At 40.1% G+C, this 27,407-nt stretch overlaps 1 protein-coding gene across 1 annotated transcript; it reads right to left on the bottom strand.

Moving 5' to 3' along the window:
- Positions 1-17,544: 17,544 nt before the first annotated feature.
- lrrc4bb (leucine rich repeat containing 4Bb) lies at positions 17,545-27,173 on the bottom strand. Its single transcript, XM_047377613.1, has 3 exons — positions 26,426-27,173; positions 21,778-22,363; positions 17,545-21,673 (listed from the first exon to the last, which is right to left on the bottom strand). The coding sequence occupies exons 2-3, from the start codon at positions 22,018-22,020 to the stop codon at positions 19,697-19,699; spliced, it is 2,220 nt and encodes a 739-aa protein (XP_047233569.1). The 5' UTR covers positions 22,021-22,363; positions 26,426-27,173; the 3' UTR covers positions 17,545-19,696.
- Positions 27,174-27,407: the final 234 nt, after the last annotated feature.

Raw genomic sequence — 27,407 nt, 5'->3', positions numbered from 1 at the left:
CACCAAGTGCTAGTGAATTCCTCTCCCTCTCCGTCTCACCGTGCAGGGCGCAAACTCATTTGTTACACATGCACTGCTTCCAACACTTGCAGCGAGGAATATATTTGTTCCTTCTCTGCAGAACATGCAATTTCCTGGGCGTCATCTCTGAGTGAAAAGGACACAGACGAGACTCCTCCTACCTGGTGCATCTCTATAAAAATGGACAGTTTGGAGCTGAATGGTGACCTTATTATTTTGCAGTGATTCAATCAGCCCGAGCCAATGCAATGAATCCAATTGCCCACAGGACGGAGATAAATCTGTGGAGAATGTACATGGAGACCATTCAAAAGACCACAGCTATTTCATATTGATGTCATCATCCCCTTCTGTCAGGACCAAACACAATCTCATTATCTCTTCATATACATCGTAAGCCATTAGAATCAAACTGTTTCCTTAAACTTAGAAAGATGTAAAGCAGACCATAAAACTCATGTGCTCTACAAGGAGGCCCCCGTGATCCTTCTTTCCTATTTCCACATATTGTTGTGCTTAACAATCTGTGAAAAAATCACATTCATTTCAGCACAGACTGAAATGAAAGTTTCTGTCATCATACTCTAGACATAGAAGAAGAATTGTCTCCTTTAGATTCTACAAGTGGAGTATGCTGCTGTATGTCTATTGGTATTAAGCCTTCTTGGTAAGAATAGCACGTCTTTGTTTCAATATTTTCATGCATGATGGGACAAAAATGTCCTTCTGTAGGACTAAAAGGAAATAAACATGTCGGAAGGGAAGGGCTGCCTGTAAGTACACCAGACGTACACAGGAAATGCTCTCATTTGCTTTTCACCAAACATTTTCCCTTTATTTGTCTAGAACTATTACAATTGGTTTTAAAGTCATAAAAGCTTCCATCTGACATACTGTCAGTTTGATATAAAGGCACAACTTCCAAAAAGTTCTCCTTTTGTCTCATCAGTCCACAGAATATTTTCCTAAAAGGTTTTGGGATGGTCAAGGTGTATTTTAGTAGATGTGAGACATGCCTGTGTATTGCTTTTGGTCAGCAGCAGTTCTGGCTTTGAAATTCCTCATGGGGGCCATTGTTGCTCAGTTTCTTATTGTTGTTAGATGTTGTATTTGGTCCATTTATGACCTCCTGGATAAGTTTTAGATGAGCTCCTTGAGTAATTTAGGTGTGTTTTCTCATTTTATCCTCATTCTCTGCAGTCCCAAAGCCTTAGAAAGGGTTTGCTAACTCTTTCCAGGCTGATGGATGTCAATGACTTTGTTTCTCATCTGTTATTAAAAATATTCAGATTGGGGAATGATGTGTAGCTTTTGAGATCTTTTAGCCTACTTGATGTTGCTGCCAGGCCGGGAGTGGGTCTCTCTGGGTACTAAAGCTGCCTCCCACAGTCCAAAAACATGACTGTTAGATTTATAGGTCTCTCATTTGCCCTTAGGTATGAATGGGTGTGTGCATGGTTGTTCGTCCTGAGTGTCTTTGTGTTGCCCTGCGATAGACTGGCGACCTATCCAGAGTGTACCCTGCCTCTCACCTGTTAGCTTCACCCAACCCCCCGCAACCCGGTAAGGAAGAACTGGGTATAGAAAATGGATGCATGGATGAATAAAACCTAATTTGAAAACTGCATTTTGTATTAACTCTGATTATAAAAACTGATAGAATTTTAGAAAGAAAGAAATCTGTAATGTGGCAAACACTTTTTCAAAGTATTTCATTCTAAATCAGGCTTTGACTAAAGTTTGGAATATCCATAGCATGCACTGTTCTGTCTCAGTCACAATGTCCCAGATAGGTTTAAAGAAAACCTGGTGGACCCCATCCGATTCAAACAAACCTTTTATAGTTGTATTCTCTTTTTGTAAGCTTTGCATGCTTGCTCATTTGACCAATTAATATTTGCTGCTTTTTTATTCATGCAAACAGTTCTGTTGACCAGATCATGACAATGCAGATTCATAGAGTAAAAATATTTGTTGGACAAAATCTCTCTGAAAGAAAATATAAAGTTAATTTAATGCACAGGTCATCATCATCATCATCATCATGCACAGGTCTGTCAGGTTAAACAGCACAAACAGTAATAGGTAAAATGGCTCATGTAATGCCAATGTCATTTCTTCAGTCACTTGAAAAGTCACTTGATTAGCAGTTAAGCAGAAACATATCGTGCAGCTCCAGCAAGCAGTGACTGAAGAGGTGTTGATATTCTTCTGCTGACACAAATTAAAAGAAGTATATAATCTATTCTCTATTTACTGTTGAAGACAGACATAGGCAGATTTGTTTACCTCCGTGCAGAGCCGACATGCATTTCTCTGTTTGGAGCGAGTTGCGGAGCTAAACTGCAGCTTCATATTTTGTCCCTGTAATGACTAATGCCATAGCTGAAACTATGATTGCCACTGAAGCATCGAGAAGATAAGTGGGGTAAAAGTCTCTGCATAATTCATGGAGCCATTAAAAGCAAAAAGTGCCACAACATTTACCAGGCAAAAGTAAAAACATTACCTCCCATCTGCAGTTATGTTAAATCGATACTCAAGTAAGTGAAATAATCTAATAAAAACATGAGCAGGGAGCCTGAAGAGTACGTCGTGTGTAGGAGGGTTTGCACTGGGGAACAATTTGCTACATACCTCCTTCCAGTAAATACATGGGAAGTGTCTGTTTGTAATGTAGGCTGGATAGAAAATATTAATAGGAAAGTAATTACCTTAATAACATCTACTACTTTAGGGCAAACACGTTTTTTTATATCTTTGAGCCGTAATTCCTTTGGCACACAAATGATAAAACTATATACAGTAACTCTTCACACTAATTGTTACTTTCAGCAGCAGGTTATTTAGGGTTTTTATGTGGATTTGGCATAAGGAAAGGTGTGTTAGTCCTAACAAGGGACCAGAATCTGTTAAATTTCAGTAAAAATTTAACCTTTTTTATAGTGTTTCAAACTTTCAGAGACTAGAAACCTCTAAGTGTCACAACCTTGGGGGAACCTTGGATTGTGAATGTGTGTAAGGAACATATAGAAGCTGAGAATGGCCGTCCTCGCTGTAAAGTTACGTGGCTTTCATTAAGAAGGCAATGACATGGTCTAGTCAAGTTTATTTATATAGCGCTTTTCAGCAACAAGGCACTCAAGGCGCTGTACATAAGGAAACACATTACAATGATACAGAAAATCAAACAACAGAAAAACAAATCAAATGACATTAATAATTCTTTGGGGTTTACTGGTAAGAGCTGGTTCTAATCCAATCTTTCTAATAGAGGTAATTAGCTCATTAAGTCCTCTTTGGTAAGGACGTCATCCGGTGCTAGAAGAAAAATTATAATATTAATCCTTGAGGTCGCTAGTATAAGGCAGTTGTGGTCCCATCATACAAATAATAACATCATGGGCACTCACTGAAGTCTAAGTAGAGAAGCTGGGTCACTGGCATAAAACAGTTTTAGTCCAAACTTTCAAATACTAATAATGTTTGGCTTTCACTGGTATGAAATAGTTGTAATACAATCCTTCTAAGAAATCTAATCTGGTTATTTTCTCTCTGATGAGCATGATTGCAATTACGTTTTTTGATACCAAAGACAATTATTCCTTTAAATCAGTTTTATGTGAATTATAATGTACAAGGCCCATGGTAACTTCGGAGGAGCTGCAGAGATTATGTTGGTATACTATTTACAGTCGAAATAAGGCTATATATGACAAACACTCTATAAAAGACAGATGTTCTCACAGTCAGACATTAAATCAGAATAAATATTTTCCTGTTTTAGATCAGGTGTGATTACTTATATTTTGCTGATTAGTCGGTGTCACCGGTGTCACATAGTGTCTTAAACTTTCTGGATGATTTATTGAGATGGGGCTTCAATATTTCCACATAATGTTCTTCCCTCGTGATGCCATCTATTTTGTGAGGTTCGCCAGTCCCTTCTGCAGTGAAACATTCCCACAACGTGATGCTGGCTCTTATACTGGTCTCTGTTTTCACCATCTCCATGTTGTTTGTTATGTTAATGGTCTTGCCGTAATAGTTCCACTCTTTCTGTTTATTAGTGTCAGTCATGTCTTGCCATATTAGTGCATTCCTTTGTATTTAGTTTATTTATTTTTGTGTTCTGTTCTTTGTGCTTTTGGATTTATTTCTCTCTGTCCAGTGTTAGCCTTTTCCCATTGGTTATAAGTTCCTTTGTGTCGTAGTTTAGCTCTCTCTGTGTTAATTAGTCTTCCTCCCTTAGTCTCCCTGCTTTCCTTCTACCTCAGCTGCTCATTATAATCCCCTGATTTACTCACCTGCATTTAACATCAAGCTCCACATCTCCTCAGTATTTAGGCTCACTGGTTTTCATAGTTTTTTGCTGGATTCTTACATAATTTCGTTACTCCGTTCCTATTTGTTTCCCTGCCTTTTCCTTCGTTGCACCGTTACCCTGTCTGTTTCTCTGTTCATGCTCTTCAGTAAGTTTTCAACTTTATTAGTAATAAATAATTCACCATGCTCATCCTATGTTAGTGTTAGCATTTCGGTCCAACTCCAAAAGCATACAACCTTACACTGCCACTGCATTTAGGATGGTGTTCTTAGGGCTTCTTCCTTCTTCCTTCACTTGTAATGCTGATCATTATGTCCAAACACTTATATTTTAGTTACATCAGACCACAGGACTTGTCTTAAAAATCAAGGTGTTTGTCTCTGAAGGAATTTGCAAACTGTTATTTGTCATTTCATGTTGCTTTTGAAGAAACTGCTTCTTCATCTCTGAATGGCCCTTCAGTCCACGTTGGTGTATGAATTGTTTCGCTGTGGCTAATGACACCCTCTAACCCTCTTCGGCCAAGACCTTTTGCTTTTGTTCACACAGTTTACACTAAAACACATAGGGCTTTTGAAAACAAAACCCCTGTTCTGAGCGGTTTAATGACTGGATATTCCCATGCTGTTTGTACTTACATATATTTGTTAGCAAAGATTAAATTGACGCCTAGAAACGTCTGAAAATTGGACCCCAAAGATGAACCAAACTTGTGGAGGTCCACAATTCTCTTTCTGATATCTTGATTGGTTTCTTTAGATTTCTTTTTTATATGATGTCACTCAACAGAGCATCGGGTTGAAGGTGTTTGTCCATTTAACTTCACTGTTCAGTGGCAAAATAATGTTAGTGTAAGTAAACTTCTGAGTTTGAAGGAAGTAATAAAAAGGTTCTCTAACAGATTTCTTCTCTGATTATTTCTGCATCTAGCAAACGTAAATATTTTGGTAATCCTAACTGACCTAAATTGCAAAAGTGTGGTCAGATTTATTGTCAGATAATGAACAGTGTATGTAAATATCTGGTTTTAATTGCAAATGTACCATCATGGACCCTCTGCAGTGTAGCCTCTGAAGGTCCTGTAGACATGCAAACAAGGATTATCTTGTCCTGAGCATGAAGAGATACTGAAAAAAATGTATGAAACACTGGAACCACTGATTTGTGCAACATAAATATCATCATAATTATTTCTGAATGTGTACAGGTCCTTCTCAAAATATTAGCATATTGTGATGAAGTTAATTATTTTCCATAATGTCAAGATGAAAATTTAACATTCATATATTTTAGATTCATTGCACACTAACTGAAATATTTCAGGTCTTTTATTGTCTTAATACGGATGATTGTGGCATACAGCTCATGAAAACCCAAAATTCCTATCTCACAAAATTAGCATATTTCATCCGACCAATAAAAGAAAAGTGTTTTTAATACAAAAAACGTCAACCTTCAAATAATCATGTACAGTTATGCACTCAATACTTGGTCGGGAATCCTTTTGCAGAAATGACTGCTTCAATGCGGCGTGGCATGGAGGCAATCAGCCTGTGGCACTGCTGAGGTCTTATGGAGGCCCAGGATGCTTCGATAGCGGCCTTTAGCTCATCCAGAGTGTTGGGTCTTGAGTCTCTCAACGTTCTCTTCACAATATCCCACAGATTCTCTATGGGGTTCAGGTCAGGAGAGTTGGCAGGCCAATTGAGCACAGTGATACCATGGTCAGTAAACCATTTACCAGTGGTTTTGGCACTGTGAGCAGGTGCCAGGTCGTGCTGAAAAATGAAATCTTCATCTCCATAAAGCTTTTCAGCAGATGGAAGCATGAAGTGCTCCAAAATCTCCTGATAGCTAGCTGCATTGACCCTGCCCTTGATAAAACACAGTGGACCAACACCAGCAGCTGACACGGCACCACAGACCATCACTGACTGTGGGTACTTGACACTGGACTTCCGGCATTTTGGCATTTCCTTCTCCCCAGTCTTCCTCCAGACTCTGGCACCTTGATTTCCGAATGACATGCAGAATTTGCTTTCATCCGAAAAAAGTACTTTGGACCACTGAGCAACAGTCCAGTGCTGCTTCTCTGTGGCCCAGGTCAGGCACTTCTGCCGCTGTTTCTGGTTCAAAAGTGGCTTGACCTGGGGAATGCGGCACCTGTAGCCCATTTCCTGCACACGCCTGTGCACGGTGGCTCTGGATGTTTCTACTCCAGACTCAGTCCACTGCTTCCGCAGGTCCCCCAAGGTCTGGAATCGGCCCTTCTCCACAATCTTCCTCAGGGTCTGGTCACCTCTTCTCGTTCTGCAGCGTTTTCTGCCACACTTTTTCCTTCCCACAGACTTCCCACTGAGGTGCCTTGATACAGCACTCTGGGAACAGCCTATTCGTTCAGAAATGTCTTTCTGTGTCTTACCCTCTTGCTTGAGGGTGTCAATAGTGGCCTTCTGGACAGCAGTCAGGTCGGCAGTCTTACCCATGATTGGGGTTTTGAGTGATGAACCAGGCTGGGAGTTTTAAAGGCCTCAGGAATCTTTTGCAGGTGTTTAGAGTTAACTCGTTGATTCAGATGATTAGGTTCATAGCTCGTTTAGAGACCCTTTTAATGATATGCTAATTTTGTGAGATAGGAATTTTGGGTTTTCATGAGCTGTATGCCACAATCATCCGTATTAAGACAATAAAAGACCTGAAATATTTCAGTTAGTGTGCAATGAATCTAAAATATATGAATGTTAAATTTTCATCATGACATTATGGAAAATAATGAACTTTATCACAATATGCTAATATTTTGAGAAGGACCTGTAATTTTGTCAGTAACACAGCTGTCCAATGAAGACCTCTGAGTGTTGTTGGAGAAATAAGAGACTAAACAGCTTCTTGAAGACAAAAAAACACAGCACCTAAACTGACAGGCTGGGCAAGAAGAGCATTAATCAGAAGCCAAGAGTTACTATGTAACTCTGGATGAGCTGCAGAGAACTATCACTCAGGTGAGAGGATGTGTCGACAGGACAACTATTACATTTGCATGCTACAAATCTGGCCTTTATGAAACAGTGTCAGGAGGAAAGCCGTTGTTAAAAGAATCTCAAAAGAAGTCCTGTTTGACATCTGCTACAAGGCATGTAGGCGACACAGCAAACAAGTGGAAGAAAGTGCTCTGCTCACATAAAACCAAACTTGAACTTTTTGGACAATGTGGAAAATGCTATGTGAGAAGATAAAATAACACTGCACATCAACCAGAACACACCATCCCCATACTAAAATATGATGGTGGCAGCATCATGCTTTTCTCCGGCAGGGACAGGGAGGCTAATCAGAGTTTATGCAAAGAGGAATAAAGCTAAATAAAGACTAATCCTGGAAGAAAATCTGTTAGCATCTACAGGTCCTTCTCAAAATATTAGCATATTGTGATAAAGTTCATTATTTTCCATAATGTCATGATGAAAATTTAACATTCATATATTTTAGATTCATTGCACACTAACTGAAATATTTCAGGTCTTTTATTGTCTTAATACGGATGATAGTGGCATACAGCTCATGAAAACCCAAAATTTCTATCTCACAAAATTAGCATGTTTCATCCAACCAATAAAAGAACAGTGTTTTTAATACAAAAAACGTCAACCTTCAAATAATCATGTACAGTTATGCACTCAATACTTGGTCGGGAATCCTTTTGCAGAAATGACTGCTTCAATGCGGCGTGGCATGGAGGCAATCAGCCTGTGGCACTGCTGAGGTCTTATGGAGGCCCAGGATGCTTCGATAGCGGCCTTTAGCTCATCCAGAGTGTTGGGTCTTGAGTCTCTCAAAGTTCTCTTCACAATATCCCACAGATTCTCTATGGGGTTCAGGTCAGGAGAGTTGGCAGGCCAATTGAGCACAGTGATACCATGGTCAGTAAACCATTTACCAGTGGTTTTGGCACTGTGAGCAGGTGCCAGGTCGTGCTGAAAAATGAAATCTTCATCTCCATAAAGCTTTTCAGCAGATGGAAGCATGAAGTGCTCCAAAATCTCCTGATAGCTAGCTGCATTGACCCTGCCCTTGATAAAACACAGTGGACCAACACCAGCAGCTGACACGGCACCCCAGACCATCACTGACTGTGGGTACTTGACACTGGACTTCTGGCATTTTGGCATTTCCTTCTCCCCAGTCTTCCTCCAGACTCTGGCACCTTGATTTCCGAATGACATGCAGAATTTGCTTTCATCCGAAAAAATTACTTTGGACCACTGAGCAACAGTCCAGTGCTGCTTCTCTGTAGCCCAGGTCAGGAGCTTCTGCCGCTGTTTCTGGTTCAAAAGTGGCTTGACCTGGGGAATGCGGCACCTGTAGCCCATTTCCTGCACACGCCTGTGCACGGTGGCTCTGGATGTTTCTACTCCAGACTCAGTCCACTGCTTCCGCAGGTCCCCCAAGGTCTGGAATCGGCCCTTCTCCACAATCTTCCTCAGGGTCCGGTCACCTCTTCTCGTTGTGCAGCGTTTTCTGCCACACTTTTTCCTTCCCACAGACTTCCCACTGAGGTGCCTTGATACAGCACTCTGGGAACAGCCTATTCTTTCAGAAATTTCTTTCTGTGTCTTACCCTCTTGCTTGAGGGTGTCAATAGTGGCCTTCTGGACAGCAGTCAGTTCGGCAGTCTTACCCATGTTTGGGGTTTTGAGTGATGAACCAGGCTGGGAGTTTTTAAGGCCTCAGGAATCTTTTGCAGGTGTTTAGAGTTAACTCGTTGATTCAGATGATTAGGTTCATAGCTCGTTTAGAGACCCTTTTAATGATATGCTAATTTTGTGAGATAGGAATTTTGGGTTTTCATGAGCTGTATGCCAAAATCATCTGTATTAAGACAATAAAAGACCTGAAATATTTCAGTTAGTGTGCAATGAATCTAAAATATATGAATGTTAAATTTTCATCATGACATTATGGAAAATAATTAACTTTATCACAATATGCTAATATTTTGAGAAGGACCTGTACACAGGACTGGAGGCTGGGGCAAAGCTCACCTTCCATCAGGGTAACAACCCTAAACACACAGCCAGAGCTACAATGGAATGATTTACAGGGGTTGGACAATGAAACTGAAACACCTGGTTTTAGACCACAATAATTTATTAGTATGGTGTAGGGCCTCCTTTTGCAGCCAACACAGCGTCAATTTGTCTTGGGAATGACATATACAAGTCCTGCACAGTGGTTAGAGGGATTTTAAGCCATTCTTCTTGCAGGATAGTGGCCAGGTCACTATGTGATACTGGTGGAGGAAAACGTTTCCTGACTCGCTCCTCCAAAACACCCCAAAGTGGCTCAATAATATTTAGATCTGGTGACTGTGCAGGCCATGGGAGATGTTCAACTTCACTTTCATGTTCATCAAACCAATCTTTCACCAGTCTTGCTGTGTGTATTGGTGCATTGTCATCCTGATACACGGCACTGCCTTCAGGATACAATGTTTGAACCATTGGATGCACATGGTCCTCAAGAATGGTTCGGTAGTCCTTGGCAATGACGCGCCCATCTAGCACAAGTATTGGGCTGAGGGAATGCCATGATATGGCACCCCAAACCATCACTGATCCACCCCCATGCTTCACTCTGGGCATGCAACAGTCTGGGTGGTATGCTTCTTTGGGGCTTCTCCACACCGTAACTCTCCCGGATGTGGGGAAAACAGTAAAGGTGGACTCATCAGAGAACAATACATGTTTCACATTGTCCACAGCCCAAGATTTGCGCTCCTTGCACCATTGAAACCGACGTTTGACATTGGCATGAGTGACCAAAGGTTTGGTTATAGCAGTCCGGTGTATTGTTGTATAATATATTGTACAGTATATTGACCCTGTGGAGCTCTCGACGGACAGTTCTGGTGGAAACAGGAGAGTTGAGGTGCACATTTAATTCTGCCGTGATTTGGGCAGCCGTGGTTTTATGTTTTTGGATACAATCCGGGTTAGCACCTGAACATCCCTTTCAGACAGCTTCCTCTTGCGTCTACAGTTAATCCTGTTGGATGTGGTTCGTCCTTCTTGGTGGTATGCTGACATTACCCTGGATACCGTGGCTCTTGATACATCACAAAGACTTGCTGTCTTGGTCACAGATGCGCCAGCAAGACGTGCACCAACAATTTGTCCTCTTTTGAACTCTGGTATGTCACCCATAATGTTGTGTGCATTTCAATATTTTGAGCAAAACTGTGCTCTTACCCTGCTAATTGAACCTTCACACTCTGCTCTTACTGGTGCAATGTGCAATCAATGAAGACTGGCTACCAGGCTGGTCCAATTTAGCCACGAAACCTCCCACACTAAAATGACAGGTGTTTCAATTTCATTGTCCAACCCCTGTAGATTAAAGTATATTCATGTGTTGAATTGCCCTAGTCAAAGTCTAGACCTGAATACAGTTGAGAATATGTGAGAAGACTTGATGTTCACAGATTCTCTAAATCCAATTTGAGTGAGCTTGATCATTTTTGCAAAGAACAGGTAGAGATTTCAGTCCCTAGATGTGCTGAGCTGGTCGAGACACATCCCAGTAGACATTTAGCTGTAATCACAGCAAAGGTTGGTTCAACAAAGTATTGACTCAGGGGGCTAAATTTAAATGAACACCACATGTTCCAGATATTGTTTTGTAAAAATTGAAACCACATATCCTTTATCTTCAGCTACACAATTATGCTCTGCTTTGTGTTGGTCTTTTACATGAGATCCCAATAAATTACACAGAAGTTTGCGGTTTTAATGGGACAAAATGTTTAAAAGTTCAAGGCATCGGAAAGTTTTCGGAAGGAAGCACTTCATGATTTAAAACCACAAATGAAAAAATATCAATAATTTGCTAACATAGTAAGAACCTTTAACAAAGACTCTATACTGTCTATCTTCTAGAAATAAACCCCAGCTAGATCATGGTTGTATTTTTCTTAAACTCTGCAGGCTAGTCAGTGTCTCTGTGGGAATTTAGCTTTCATTTTGTCTTTACCAACAATGTCACAGCATCTTTATTTTGTTTTCCTCCATGACTTCAAGTCCATGCAGCAGCATTAAACACTGTATTCTCTTGTTAATGTTTATCAAAGGAACCTTTAAAGTGTTAGAAAAAAATGAAAAAGGCTTTTGCATTCCTCCTGGTTCCTCGATGCAGCCCCCAGACTGCGACACCTCTTCTTCACAGCAGAGTTTATGTTGTGTCAAGTTCCCAACAGACTCTGCAGTCTGTCTTGGGCCAGAGGAGCAGGGGAATCCCTGGAGAAACACACAGCTGGGAGGTTTATTGAAACTGAAGGCAAAGACAGAGCCGGAAAGAGGAAACGATTGTTCAGGCGCAGTGAAACCGTGGTGAACGACTGTATCACTGCCGAGCAAAGGGAGCAGTGGATCTTCAGGGAGGATGCTACATTCGACAAACACAGATCAAGCTCTCTTCTACAAAACAAAAGGGTTTGACACTCCTTGGGGGCTTTGGTGTTAATATATCCACCTCCTGTGTATTACATCTCTGTCCGGCTGCAGGGGATGAAAGTGGATTTTAAGAAATGCCGTCATTCCTTATTTAAAATGAACCAGCTGCTTCATATTCTGTTCATGGAAAGAACTCAAATGCATAAATATATTTATGCTTTTAGCATTTCTCTTTTATTCTATGTATTAAGGCTGTCAGTTCTGCTGTGATCACTGTTTGCTCTCCCACTTATACCAGGACTACACATGAGCAACAGTCTTCAAACACAGTTTGAAAAGTATGAATTTAAAAGGATAAATTGAAGTTATTTTCAGTATTAGTTCTATGATGTGTAGGCATATCACAATGAGTTTGTAGAAAAGTGAGCAGTGAAAGGCTAACAGCTAGTAAGATTTGGGTTTTAGCTGATGTAGCTGACATCATAGGATGCAAAGCGAAATAAGCACATTTTAAATGCCTACAGTTTCACAAAGGGCTGGCCTTAGATATAAGCGGACTTTGCGGCTTGCTGGAGAGCCCTGCTTGCCGGGAATTCAAGAGAACTTGAACTCACACAAGACAACAGTGATGTATAAATAAAGTCAGAATTTTGCACAATGTAATTTGCTGTTAACAGTAGCAGCCTTTCTTCCATAATTGCACATGAACACCAAAACTTGGCCCTTCCTTCAAGACTCTACCGTCCTTATAGGAGTCTACTCACTCGAGATGACGGCCACACAGCAGATGAGTCATTGTTTTATGGCTAACTCCTACCAGCAACACAAGCTGATGAGACTGTAATCAAAAAATAAAGGAAAATATTCGAAGACAAGATGTGTGCCATGTGGTACTAATAAGTACTTTATACCTGGAACTTTCAATACGCTTTCTATGTGCAGCAGTCTTAGTGAATACAGGACTCGGAGCTATATGGCAACATCAGATGGAATTAAAACTTCAGGGGACATTCTTGTTGTATTTCCTAAAAATCTGACCTCAAGTCAGAGAAACTCCATGTTTATTCACTTTAGTCACTTTGTCGAGAACATGTACAGACTCTGGCTCTGCTTTCATGGAAGACTATTGCCAAGTTTGTCACTATTTTCTCAGGAAAACTACGTCTCTGTTGCTAAGCCAAAGCTACAGTGTTTGAGGCTGCAACTGTATTAACCAGATCATCAAATATAATACGTTTCTGATCTTTGATAGGTCTTAAAAATGGTTGGAAATTATCCCAGTACACTCATAATCAGTTGGGAGCCTCCACCAAAACAGGGCCACAACATGAGCAAATGCTGAGTGGTAACCCCTACTGCAGCAGTGCTGAGCTACCTATTCTGCAAAAATAACTGTAACTTTTTATTATGCTTCTTATCAGAAACATTAAAAACAAAAAGAATATTCTTCTGGTTGATGTTAGTCTTGTGCTTTCTCATTTTTTATGTTTGATTCAATCTGAGGTGGTCCTGATGAATTGTTTTAGGTAATTGTACCTCTCAGTCCATGCCACTCTGGCTGAAGAACCATTTCATCCATATTAAATACTGCCTTTACTGTGATGTAACATCTTTCTACAACAGGTTAGGGAACTATTACTAATCATAATTTCACAGAACCTCTTATTAAAAAATTAAAGGGGCACCTTCATATTTATTTTTTTATCTTTAGAGAAACATGAATGTATTAAATACTTCAGATTGGATCTCTTTCCTTTAGGTTACAGATATAATACAAAGTAACCATAATGAACTCAAGCTCTCTCAACTATTGCAACTTCAGTATACACAGGCCTCCAAGACATCTCATGCATACTGGGGTGGTCTCTGGAGACCAGAGTACAAGCCAAGGACAATTACATTCAAGAAACTGACTTTGCACAGTGTCTCCACAGATATTTCAAAAGCAATCTACTCTCTGTAGGGCCCAAACGTTTTATCTAAACATATTAAATTCATGGTTATGGTCCGCGCCTGATGCAATTCTTATGACACAAATCCCTTGAAGATGTTCTGCAGCACACCCTCCAAAGTGGACATCTGTGAAAGTATGCACAGATTTGCCTCACCTCGGGGGCTCAAAATAAGTTAAAATATGGAGCATGATAAAAACATAGGAGAGCAACACAGCAAGGCTAAGCACTCGAGCTCCATTATGTAAACCTTTTCAGAGAAAAGGAGCCATAATGGTACGCCGGAGAAACCTGGATCCATTGCTGAATTCGTCTTCCAAGGGAAATATCTGCCTAAGGGAGGCAGTGTGTTTGTCTGATTGCATCGCATATCACCTATTTGGCACATTTGCAAGCTCACAACACAGACGATTAATATAAATAGCAGTGAAAGTTACTCTGCGATTATGCTAATATAACATGATGGACCATTTGATCCATTACAGCAGCTTTCACACAGTAGTTAATCCAGGATGTATTGAAGTTTTGCTGATTTCGTTAAAACAATATAACTCTTTCAATGAGTTACTCCTCTTAATAACGATCAACAAAGTATGATATTTATTGTCCCAACCACAACAAAACAATGAAATTATATAAATCAATGCTAAAAAGCAGCTAAGTATAGATATTCATAATACGGGAACCTGTTTGGGTTTGATTTTCTGATTGAGAACCTGATGATTTGTCAACCATCTGGCACTTTAAATGCTCTTTAGCCATGTTTGCAGTTCTCATTAGACATCATGTAACAGTTTAGAGAAAGTTTCCCTGTCTCTTAAACATAATACGGTGACAAAAATTAAATAAAACAAAGCACAAAGTATTAATCTTTTAACCTTGTCAGCTTGTTTTTGTTTAGTTGGAAGCAATTGTTCTGCCAGATGAAATCACAACAATAAATTAAAATGGCATATGTTTCTAATTGCTGAATAACTTTGTATGGCTAGCGGAAAATTGAGACAAGCGGTGAAATAATTAGCCTGTCAGTTACCGATGTGACAGTCGCGAGATGCGAGAACACATCTTATTTTTGACAGACCTGACGATGTTACACTCGTCCGCCACATTTTTAAATCCATAAAGACTCAAACTGATGTTACCACCAGATACAGGCAACAGTTGGATGTTTCATTTAAATCACTCAAAGATCTTCCATTTCCGTTTCAAAAATAATTCAAAGCAGATTTATTTTTAGATATAATTTTATGAAAAAGAACAGCTTACTTTTACATGAACTAAAGGTCAGTCCATTTTCCTTCTTGCAATTTGGTGTTTCAGACACCATAATCCATTCAGTAAGATTTTTCCTCACCAGACCAATAAATATCATCTGACCTAAACCATCCTTTGTAAGTGACGGATGAAGCTGATGGTCTAAGGGTCAACTCCTCATCTTTAAATCCGACCCGTGCAATTTAGATGCCCAAAATGCAAAAATGTGTTGTCAGTCCTGGTAAAGATGTGTAAAATACCTCAAAATTAATTCATATTTCATTGCAATAGTGTCATCTCACACTGAATAATTAAAAAAATTCAACCTTTAATTAGAAGAATTACAGAAAAAAATCCCATGTTAAGAAATTATTGTTTGTTTTTTTTCATAATTATGGTAGCACTATTAATGCTATCCACTCTAAGAAGATTAGCGTGCATGAGTAGAGAGTCAAGCTCACAGCATGACAGATCCTCAGTTATACTTAACAGTAGGTAAAAGTTCAGGCTGAGAGGGATTTAAAACCAGAGCTAAGTGGTCCGCTTTAAACAGACCAGACTCTGGTCCAACTGAAAACGCAACCTCTTGCAAAAAAGCTATTAGGTTTGAACACCAAATTTAAAAAACAAAAACCTCCGGTCTGCATGATTTTGGTGATGCACCAGCTTTAATTTTGATTCTGAGCAAACCAGTTGACAAGGATGGATTTAAGTTTTTGATCCTTGCCAATCAATGAGTCAGATTTTCAGCTTTTTTCCTTTCTGGCCAGCGATTTATTCCATGCAATTTGGTCCATTTTCAAATGTGCACTGTTGAAGACATTTTCCCGCATTCCCTGCCCATTGAACAGATTCTCCCTGGACTAAGCTATTGTAAAAACACCTCTAGTCTCATTTGACCAAATGGTTCCAGTTTAAGTCCCAGTAGAGGGTAAACCCTATCATATTTCACATGCTTACATTTGTGATGGTAGGACAGAAATGCTTTTTGTTGGTTTTCTTCTCAGACAACGGGGTCATCATCTAGACAGCAACTAAAGGTAGTTATGGACACTCAAGATGATACCTTTTTGCTGCAGTTATCATCTGGTTTGCTCTGGAGATATGCTTGCTCACTGTGCTTGGTAGCAAGTTAAATATGGGTCTTCATCTAGCCTACTGTAAAGCGACTATGGACCTCTGTGTCACGCCCTATTCATAAACCAGGGAAACAGAAAGTCATGGATTACAAATTAGAAGTTCCTAGACACTCTGATCAACTTCACAAAGTACAAATTAGAAAAATACCTCATTTATATTTACTTTGAAGAGACTGTTATTGGTGCCGTTGATTATTTGAAGAACATTTGAGTTTTTCCCACTGAATAAAAGCTGTATTTTTCTAAATTTTTCAGTGTGGCATTGTTACTGCACTAAGGATTTATTTAGGCACTTTTGGACATCATTACCAGGAGAACCAAAATAATATGCCCTTGTCTGTACATATTTAGATTAAAGTCAAGCTTCTTAATCAAAAGTGGTCAAATGTTTGTTAACATTGCTTAAATTCTCTCCTTCTCTGTAACATCAAGAATATGGATAAATCTCCATGATACAACACAACAGGTTGTCACCATAATATTAATACCTGTATCGGAAATATATTCAGGTTAGTTGTCCCACAGAAATTTCCCTTAGAAACGAAACAGACAACAAGGCTTCTGGTACGCTCTCTAAAATCAGACACCAGAATCTCGAAATTTAGCACATCAACGGACTGGCCATATGTTGAGTCTTTAGCTGTCATTTATATTCTATTCATGTCTCTTTAGGTCAACACTTAAACCCCACTAACCAGATCTGTTAGTATGAACACACAATTACAGGTGCATATGCGTAAATTAGAATATCATTAAAGAGTTCATTTATTTCAATTAATTCATTCCAAAATGAAACTCAGGGTTTATATGGAATCATTACAGTCAGTGTAATATATTTCAAGTATTTAGCTCTGTTACTCTTCAGAATTATGGCTTCCAGCTAATGAAAACCAAAAATTCAGCTGTTGTTTGAACATCCATTTCCTTCTCCTCTTCTTCCTTCCACTCAACTTTCCATTAAAATGCTTGGATACAATGCTGCGTGAACAGCCGTGTTCATTAGCACTGAGCTTTTGTGCCTACCTTCCTTGTGTAGAGTGACAGTCTGCTGGACAACAATCAGCAGTCTTCCCTATGGTTCTGTAGGCCACAACATGGTCACAGCATAACATTTGTGTAATAAAATCCCTTTTTGTTGTTGGTATTATGTAATATTCACATTTTCTGAAAAGCTATATTTTGGGTTTTCATTAGCTCTCAGCCAAAAGAGTAACCGAAATACATTGAAATATTTTGCTCTGTGTGTAAGTAGCCTACATATGAATTTTGATTTTTGAACTGGCCATCTGAAAAAAATTGCATTTTTGTCGATATTCTGATTTTCTGCACCTGTATATCCACAAGTAAAGGCCAAAAATGTCAAAATCTAACATAAGCAATTAGTTATTTCACAGAAGCACATGGGAATTCACAGATTTTTTTAAAGATATTTTAGAGCAAAGAGTACACTGGCATTGAAGATGTTCCATTCAAAACCTTTGTGGCAGGAAACCCATCACTTATATCAGACATACAAATGTCCCATTTTAGCATCGTCATCATAATCATACTTACTATGACCTTTTGTTTCCTGTAACAGTTAGTACAGTTTCTTTTCCAGATAACATAAAAACTGTAATCTTATGCTTCTGAAATGACATTGTTAGCTAAAAACACTAAATCGGAGGAAGGGGTGCAAAAAAAGCCACAGAATTATTGACGGAGCTCTGGATTGAATGGTCATGAGTTCAATTTGAGCTCAATTGCAACAAACATTTAGTTCCTGTTTAAAAATGTAAGTACATATTTTATTAATACAAATTTTTTCTTCAATCTTGCTTCCATTCATAATCATCAGAACAGCAATCTGAAAAAAATCATCATGGGAGAAGCAAGCTGACTAATTTCAGACTAAACCACCTTCATTAAAACATTTATTTTCCAGAATCAGTAGTGTCTGTGACCCATGTATGGAAGAGTGACTAAAAGCTTGTCTGAACAGCGTTACAAAACAGATGGCCCCTATCATTACCAGGGTGACTAATGGCTAAACCACAAAACCATACATTCAATCCAGGTTTAGCACTGGAGGGACTGCATAATGTCTCACTTCTTACTCGTGTGGTTGCCATATTGACCCGCCACAACCCAGTATATGATTGATTTATTTCACACGTAATGACACATGGCTGGACAACTGTACACATTATATCAAACTAACAAAAATAAAGTAATACATAGTTGAAACGCGAGAAGCGTAAATGGCATTTAACATATGAAAGTTACACTGTAAAAATGTGGATCTTACAATTGTCATACAACCAGACATTATTTATTAATATACTGTACATTTTTTACTCACTCCAATCATCCTAATATGGATGCTTAATCCTTAAATGCTGCTGAAGATCATTATCATAGCAGTATTTTTGCCGCATGACAACAGAGGTCGTATCAAATTCCAGCCTAAAAGCAATTATCCGGCTACTGATCAGATTCAAAAAACACAATGTCGATACTTTATTTTTATCCATAAAGGCCTTTGCATTGGATTAATTTATCATATTGGTGAAACAGCATTTTTACCATCATGACGCTGGCATGTATGTATCAGAATTTATCAGTTCAAATACCATGTAGCTGGCTTTTACAAAATACATAATACACTCTCAAAACACAAAAAGTTCGTAATGATTATTATTACTGAAACAACAGATGAAAGTTTGTCAAACAGAGATCTGCGTTTGCCATTCTACAACCTAAATGGTCACAAAAGCCAATTGAAAGATTCACAATGAGTGTTGCAATTGAGCCCTTATGTTTCTGAGAAGTAGCCAAATTTTAAACAGAACAAACCTCAAACTGTCACCGCCCCTGATTATTCACAAAGAAGAAACAAACTATACCGGCTTATACATCCATCCCAAAATATGTCTGCATTGGAGTCTGCAATGATACATATTTAGATGAAAATATATTTATATTATTTGTGGATTTTTCACAGTAGTTTGTACTGCACTGTACCTTTTTGTCCATCTATTATGCCTACATAATTTTCACCTTGAGGGAGTCTGTTGAGTCACTTGAGAGAATGTGTCTCATGTATATTTTTTTGTGGAAGAAAAATGTCTCTTGTATTTTACTCTGCAACATCTCCATTCTGCAGTGTGGTAAGTGCTGTGCGTATCTTTCATCTCTGCTGGCCAACAACAACTGGGAGACTGAATTACTCTGACAGACTACTTTGTCTCTTTTTTTTCCTACGAGAATACAGCTTGTAGAAACTGCAAAAAACATTTGCTTTGGCACAGATTTACATTGTAGCAATGGTCACTCCTTGATCTCCATGGCCATGGTCGTTTCTACAAACAGTTGGGCCATTGTGGTAATCCTTGGCTCACTACACCGCACGGATAAGTCTATGTGTTTGTGTATTGCCGTGTCAGTCTATCCTCTCTCCTGGTGTAAAGTCAATGCACTCTAGTGTCTTATCATTCCACACGTAAAACCCAACATCAATTCCCTCTCTGTCTTTGAGTCCTGCCCGCTCTCCCTCTCTTCACTCGCTTTTGTTTTTTAGATCTGGGTCTCTTGGACATTTTCCTTGGAGCTCCCCTTGAAGAGCAGTGGCTCCATTTGGGGATTCTGGGTTTGACCCATGAAACCCTTGATCGATCCGTGTAAGCCCATAGTTGGCATGGGGAGAGACATCGGCAGTGGTGGTGACATGGAGCTGGGATTGGTGTTGATACCATTGCCTGATGTTGAAAGCAAATTTGATGTAGAGATTGGGACTGATGTACAGGAGATAGGGTTATCCTGGCCATGCTGGTTCTTGCTGCTGAGGATTCCACCTGGTCCCATCCCTTCATTGATACTGAGACCCATCACATTGTTGTTGAAATGATGTGTCTTGTAATAATGGTTGAGGGTGTCTGTGCGACCAATGTTGGGAAGGTTGACTACTTCCGGATGATGTAATCTTAAGGTTCCCTCTGCACATGTGCCAGAATTTATTGTTGAACCGCCAGAGATGCCGCTTCCAGCCCCAGCTCCAATTTCATCCTCTACGTTGACTATCTCAATTGCTCTGGCCGGGCCATGGTGTTTGTGTAGCTGGTGCTGCTTACGGAGTTTATAGAAGACCACCAACATTACAGCTGCCATAAAAGTAATGGCCACAAAGCAACCAATGATAATCTTAGTTGTTTTCATTACATCGTCCAGGCCTGGAATGTTAGTTACATCCATTAGAGACACCGTCACTGCATTTTCAGTAGCTCTGGGTGACAGTGAGGACAGAGTGGACAGAGATGGTGATATAGTGATGCCAGATAAACCATCTACCCCTCTTTGACCAGGAGGCTTAGGGGAACCAACAAAGGTCTCGTTCACATATTGTCTTGCTGAGTTCTCCTCCTCTCTCGGCTCCACCGATTCAACTGTGACAGTGGTGAAATAACTGTAGCTGTTAATAGGGTCAGAAGCAGACACGTTGAGCACAGCCGTTGCAGTGGTATTTCCAGCAGAGTTGGTTACCATGCAGGTATACTGCCCGGTGTCTTGCACGGTCACATTTGTGAAGTTCAGTGTTCCGTCATGAAGCACTGAAATCCTAACTCGGTATGATCCGTGTGTCATCAGAGTGCCGTTTGGGGTAAACCAGTTCACAGAGGTCATCGAAGTTCCGGTACGACATTTCAGCTCTGCGGCCATGCCTTCAGTCACATTCAGATCAGTGGGTGGCTCCACAATCACTGGAGCATAGCAGACAAAGTGGGTTTGGTCCAGTTCCCCGATGTACTTCCCTTTCAGCCCAGGCGGGGCATGGCAACGAGCACAACATGTGGTGTTGCTGGGAACCGTTTCTTTTAGCCACCAGCTGAGCCACAGGACATCACAGTTGCAAACCCAAGGGTTATGGTTGAGGTGTACCCTCTCCAACTGATGCAAAGGGGTGAAGAGATCATGTGGCAGAGAATGAAGCGAATTGTGGGAGAGGTTAAGCTCCTCTAAGTTCTTGAGGTCGTCAAAAGCATTACGTTCAATGACAGATACTCTGGAGTGCATCAGCCAAAGCTTTCGAAGTGACACCAGTCCCTGAAATGATCCAGGACGGACAATCCCCAGCTGATTACCTGATAGCTCCAACTCCTCAAGTCGTACAAGTGGGGTAAGGTTAGGGATGTCCTTTAAGCCGCACATGCCGAGATTTAAAAAGCGGAGATTTACCAGACCTTCGAAGGCAGCCTCTGAGATGAAATCCAACTTCCTGAGTTCCCCCAGATCCAGACGTCTTAATGAGGGAACGCGGTTAAAAGCAAAAGCCGGCAGGGTCTCAATGGGATTGTTTCGTAGCCATAGTTCTCTTAGTTTGCTGAGGTACTCAAAAGCTTGAGTTGGTACCACTGTAAGACGGTTGTCAAAAAGCTCCAGTGTGTTGAGGTTGGGGAGTCCATTGAAAGCTCCCACCTCAATCTGCCTGATGTGGTTCTTGGAGAGCTGGAGAATTTCAAGATGCCGCAGATGCTTGAATGTGTCAGACTTGATCACCTTGTGTAAACAAAGAAGACAAAAGGGACATATTGTAGCAACATCAGAATCATTGTAATCAGAATGCATTATGCTAATACTTTTGAAGGTCAAACTATGTTTACCTGAACTGAGTTCTCTTGTAGATTGAGGTATCTTGTGTTTTCTGAAATGTTGTCTGGGATTTGATCCAAACTCTTCCTTGTACAGATGACCCGGCTTGCCTGGTTGGAGCAGGTACAAGGGTTGGGGCATGGTGGTGCTGCCTCTGTCAGCTGGGTTCCATGGTGGTGAAACCACAGCAAAAGCTGAACCAACCAGAGGAGGGGGAAAGGGGTGCAGGGGCTGGTCACCATGACAAGACGCATGGCAACTGAGTCATGACCCACCCCTAGTTCTAAAATACTGATTAGTCACCTCCGAGAGAGTAAGTTAAGTGCTTCTTTTGACATTCATGGTCTTATCTGGTTTTTTCTATGTTGAGGAAACACTTCAAAAACTTGAAATATGGGATGCTACACTAACCACTGGCAATTAAAGCTTTCTACTTTACTTTGCTCATATTTTCTATGGAATCAAACCTGTTTTTTTAATATTTCACTGTAAGAAGCCCTGTACTTTTCCTCCCATAACATTCACCAAAGTAGCTGTCAAGATAGGGGGTAGAGTTCCTCAAGAAATGACTGTCAGTGGGGAGGTTGTTGCTTCTTACTGTGGGAATAAAGAGAAACACAGAACAAAAAAACAGGAAGTAAGTGCACAGAACAGTAGATTTAACATTAGTCCAGATGCAATTATTTGAAAAGCCATGCTTAAATCAATACATTTACTTTGTCATCAGGTTTGGCTGATTTGTCTTTGTCTTTTATATAAGTGTCTCTAAATGCTTATCTGGTTTGTAGCCATTTTCTTCATATGTTGAACCTAACATCAGGGTGATAGTTTCTGATTGGTCAGAAATAAAATGAAATGTTGATCTGGATTCCAGGTGTATTCATCAAGCAGAGACGTGCACAGCCTGAGAAATTGCATCCTTCTGACAAAAAGTTTAAAAGCCACTGCAAAACTAAAACTAATTTCGTGACTTAAACACGTAATCCTTGTGTTGTTTGAGGGTGGGGTCATTAGTGAGTAACAGACATTCAAAAAGAAGCATCATGCAGGACAAAAAAAGAAAGCATATTATTAAAAAAATATTTAAACATAAATAAATGTTACACCTCATCAAACATGGTCCTTCTGTGGTCCTCATCCATAAAAAATAGTATGTATTTAAGACTGTCTAGGGTTAGTTAATTCATAAGGTAGCCATTACCACTCCCGATCCTCCCTTGCTGGTGCAACCGCACACTCTCAATCATTGGACCCTAGTATTGCATTATAAACTAGAAAGCACATAAAGTCACATTATGTCTGTATGTCTTCAGATATTAATGTTAAACAAACATGAGAATAACAAGTTGTGAAAAATTAGAGAAGTATTTTTAAAAATGTTGTTTTTTTATATTTGAAATGGGAGGATTTACAAAGGAGCATTGCGTTATTGCTGTCTGTGGTTAGAAGAGAGACGAAAACATTTTCAAACAGAAATGGATGCAGGAGTCAGCAGACTCTCTAAATTTAGAAATCCCTGGGCTGTTTGTGCAGTAATAATTCGATAGATAAAGTGCTCATTGTTTACTCAAACACCTCATGCTTGACACTGTGACTTTAATTGTCACACAGCTGCAGTGTCTGTGGAAAAACAATCAACAAAAAAATATTTGTACCTAACAACCACTCATTTCCATCAGCAATATGCTTTAAAGAAGCATGTTTGTGCAGTTGCTTCTAATTCCTTGAATAAACTGGGGTTCTGTTGTCAGTATCCATACATAGTCAGTTCTCAGCATCTGCTTTCCTGTGCAGCAGCAATGCATGCAGTCCTAGGAACACGGTTGCTGTGGCAACCTGCTCACTCACCATCTTGTGTTTTTACTGTCCGGTCACCCTATTCAACGTTACTGTGTTCAGCCGAGCTTGATGAGAAGAGACCAGCAACAACTAGTTGGTCTAAAACACCAGAAATCTGTCAAAATCCTTATTTGTTATCATGGGAGAGAGAAAAATGAGACTTCTGGTTAAAAGCTGCAGACGAGAAGAGCCTCTAAATCTGATCAGTCTGAACCTTGGCCTTCAATAAGAGCAGAGGAAGCAGATCTGCCATCTCTATGAGGTCTGGGGTTGAAGTCAAGATGAGTCATTATTGAAATTATAGTTCTCAGAAGTGAAAAAGCAACTTTTATAAAAGCTCATATATAAAAGTGGGATAAAAATAGGTCTTTTCAGATGCTGTGCACATCCCACATCCTCTCTTTGACACACACAGAAAGGTACACCCATTCATATGGGTGTATGAAGCTCTATTAAATAGTTTTATTATTATGGTGTTATTTGCATATTTTTCTGCCTACTCTCCTCTCGCAGGCATATGTATTTGGTTCACATTACTGAAAGAAGGCAAATTGGTACAATATCTCTTTAACATCAAGAGATCCAAGATGGCGGTTGAATCATTACATTGACTCATCACAACATTATTAATATTCAACTGGTTAAGAAACACCAGTTCTCTCAGACAAAAAATAGGAGTTTTTCCAACAGTGACAGGGCCGAACATTAGAAAGAGTTTACAGGAGCAGTATCCCAGAGGCCATGAAGTTTTGGGCCCCTACCATTTATATATTTTTAATGAACCCTTCGAGCATGTCAGGCTTAACGTCAAATTTTGGCCACACGCTCCACGCCTACCTTTTTCTGTAATTCAGTGAGTGCGTTACATTGCCACCTACAGGCCTGGCATTGTTAGTGACACTATGTTTCTAAGAAACTTTTTAGTGGGTCAATACAAAGGTCATTCAAGAAATGCTTGATTTTCATGTGGATTTTGATGCATGCCTAACTTTTAGGCGTAATTATATTCATCTCTTCATTGTCTATACCCACGTATCCATGCAGGGTCCTGGGGGTGCCTATCTCCAGCGGTCATTTGGCCAGAGGTGGGGTACACTCTAGATGGTCAGCAGTCCATCACAGAGGCATAAAGGACTAATAACTGCACATGTGCACTCAGTCCTAAGGGAAATTTAGAGAGACCAATTAACCTACCATGCATGTTTCTGGACTGTGGGAGAAAGCTGGAGTACCCAGAGAGAACCTTTGCATTCAGAGGTAGAACATTCAAACTCCAGGCAGAAAGACGCCAGGCTGGGATTCGAACCCAGATCTTTCCTGTTGTAAGGCAACAGCACTAACTAATTTGGTGAGGCACCAAATTTGACTCTAGTCAATGGACCCATAGTCTCCTAAATCCAGCTCTGTATGCTGAAATGTCTGTTCCAAAATCCCCCATCAAGATCAGTTTGGACCAGTTTTAGTTATAAAATAAAATTAAGAATAAAAAGTAATAATAAACATCAATCTTTTTCTTCATAGAAGGTCATTTAATTGGGTTATCTTTCTGTTCTGCAGTCTCTCGATATGGACACCTGTTGACTTGTCCTCCTATCCTCAAAATTTCCGCTGCAGCAGAACATGAGAACAATAGCATACATGTTGATGTTCTTTAATATTTACATCACTCCTCAACTCATCTGAGGACCAAATCTCTCTTTAAAACCTGGCCTTCATCCTCAAATCCCCCCCCCCCATGTTACATATAGCGATTTTCTCCCTATTTTCACTCAGATGCATTCCCCTCCTTGGACTTAACTGTTTTTTAACATGTCAAGAGCAGATTGCAACCATGTAGATATTGATTCTTCGATCTGATTCAAGAGCAAGCGCTGGGTCGTGAAAAGACAAATTAGCTGCAAGCTGCTGACCAACTACTACAAAACCAATCACATAATCATAAGCATCTGGTTGCACTCACATAAGATCTCCTTCAGGTCTGCAAAGAGACAAATGTTCTGTTTGTCATAAAAAGAACAAAACGCAAAGGTTGAGACTTGTACCAATCCCACATCATGTATTTACAAATGATGGAGAAGAGCACAAAGCTGCACAGGTGCAGCAGGGCCAACATCATCTACTGTAACTATGACAACGCTAGATTGATTCAGGACGTGGGAATCGAGGTAGGAAAGGATGCATTTCCACCAGCATCTTGTAAAAGGAGAAAAAACAACATGTACCTCGTCTTTTGATAAGATTTTTTCTCCTTACATGTGAGATATGAAAGATAATCACCCAAAATAATAAAAACTTGACCGTTTTCTCCTGCAGTCCCTATCCTAATCTGCAATCTCACCTCATCATATATCCGCCAGCTTGATATCTCCTTACAATAGAACAGAATGGCCTTATTCATCTATGCAGCTGCGCTCACTACACGGCGCACCTTCTCGGGAACGCAATTGAAATTCTGAATAGGCCTAATTCTGCACATGCTGCATTACAAAATGGCTTGCATCCATTCTCTCTTCGGGGTAATGACAACACGACTGCACCCACTATATACATTTTCCTTGCTTTAAAAAAAAAAAAAAGAAAAACAGGCCCAGTGTGTGTAGGCTTACATAAGAGAGTTTATCATTTGAGTACATTAGATGATCAAATCACATTAATTATTTACCAAAAATGTTATGCATCTTTAACCTTTCGGATATTTTTACCCATCTGATGACTGATTTCAGCGTCCCCACAGATAAACAACAAGTTTGCACAATTCCGCTGTCCATTTTTGCCCCTTTTCTACCTGTACGTCCAATAAAAGCTTAAAACAGTACATACCTTTAATATTCGGCGTCTGCATGCGGCGTAATGTCTGCGTTTCCTCTCTCCCTTTCGTGCCCCCTTTGCGATCGTGCCTTTTCTCCCCCCTCCACAACCTCGCTATCTGTCTCTCCTTGTCTCTCCCCTAAATTGATTCGCTTGTTTCCACGGCTGTGAGCTGGCTCTTGTTCTTGTAAGCTAGATCCGCAGCGCCAACGCAACGCAGGGGGGCTACAGTGCTGGCAGGTTAAAGATGAACACAATCCACACACACACGCAAAGAGGCAAACAGGCGGGGAGGGAGCGAGGAAAAAAAATAGAGAGAGAGAAAGAAAGAAGAGATCAGATTACGGGCCGATGGAGAAAATGATGTTATAATTGTCACATTTAGGGAACGAGGTCGGGGACGAGCGCATCGATGCGTCTTATCCTTGGAGAGGAGCGCAGCGAACACGACGTTGCCCGCTGGGCAGTGGGGTTTGCGTCCGGCATAACCGGCTCTTTACGCACATTCCGTATGTTTCCGACTGAAACCCACTAGGCATAATAGGAGTGAGGATATGTAGCTGCGTTCGTCTGATGCTTTGAGCAATAACCAATGTGTAATACAGTTCGATGATGAGATTTTTATTTAACTGTGCAGGTTGTGTCTCGCATCCCTGCTGAAACATAAGCTCTCTGCATGTAATGAGCAGCTGTATGGTCACATATTTATTAACATGACTCAGCAGCACTGAAATATTAGTGGGACAGTGTGAGTCAGTGTGTTTTCTGCAGATAAGATGAGATTTTAGATTTTAGTTTCGGCCAGTTTTCAGTGTTTATTCTCTGACGTCTTCAGTAAACAATGTTATTTGGTTCTGGTTCGAGTTTTGCATGCTTGTTTCTTTTTCACATTTTTCCATGTTACAACCACAAACTGAATGTTGTTTATGACCAACAAAGATAGCGTTGTGCATTGTGGGATGGAAGGAAAAAACAACACACGGTTTTCATATTT

This window comes from Girardinichthys multiradiatus, chromosome 10 (assembly GCF_021462225.1).
Source record: "Girardinichthys multiradiatus isolate DD_20200921_A chromosome 10, DD_fGirMul_XY1, whole genome shotgun sequence".
Taxonomy (NCBI): Eukaryota; Metazoa; Chordata; class Actinopteri; order Cyprinodontiformes; family Goodeidae; genus Girardinichthys; species Girardinichthys multiradiatus.
Note: the sequence above shows the minus strand (reverse complement) of the source record. Positions and strands in the feature narration are given on the sequence as shown.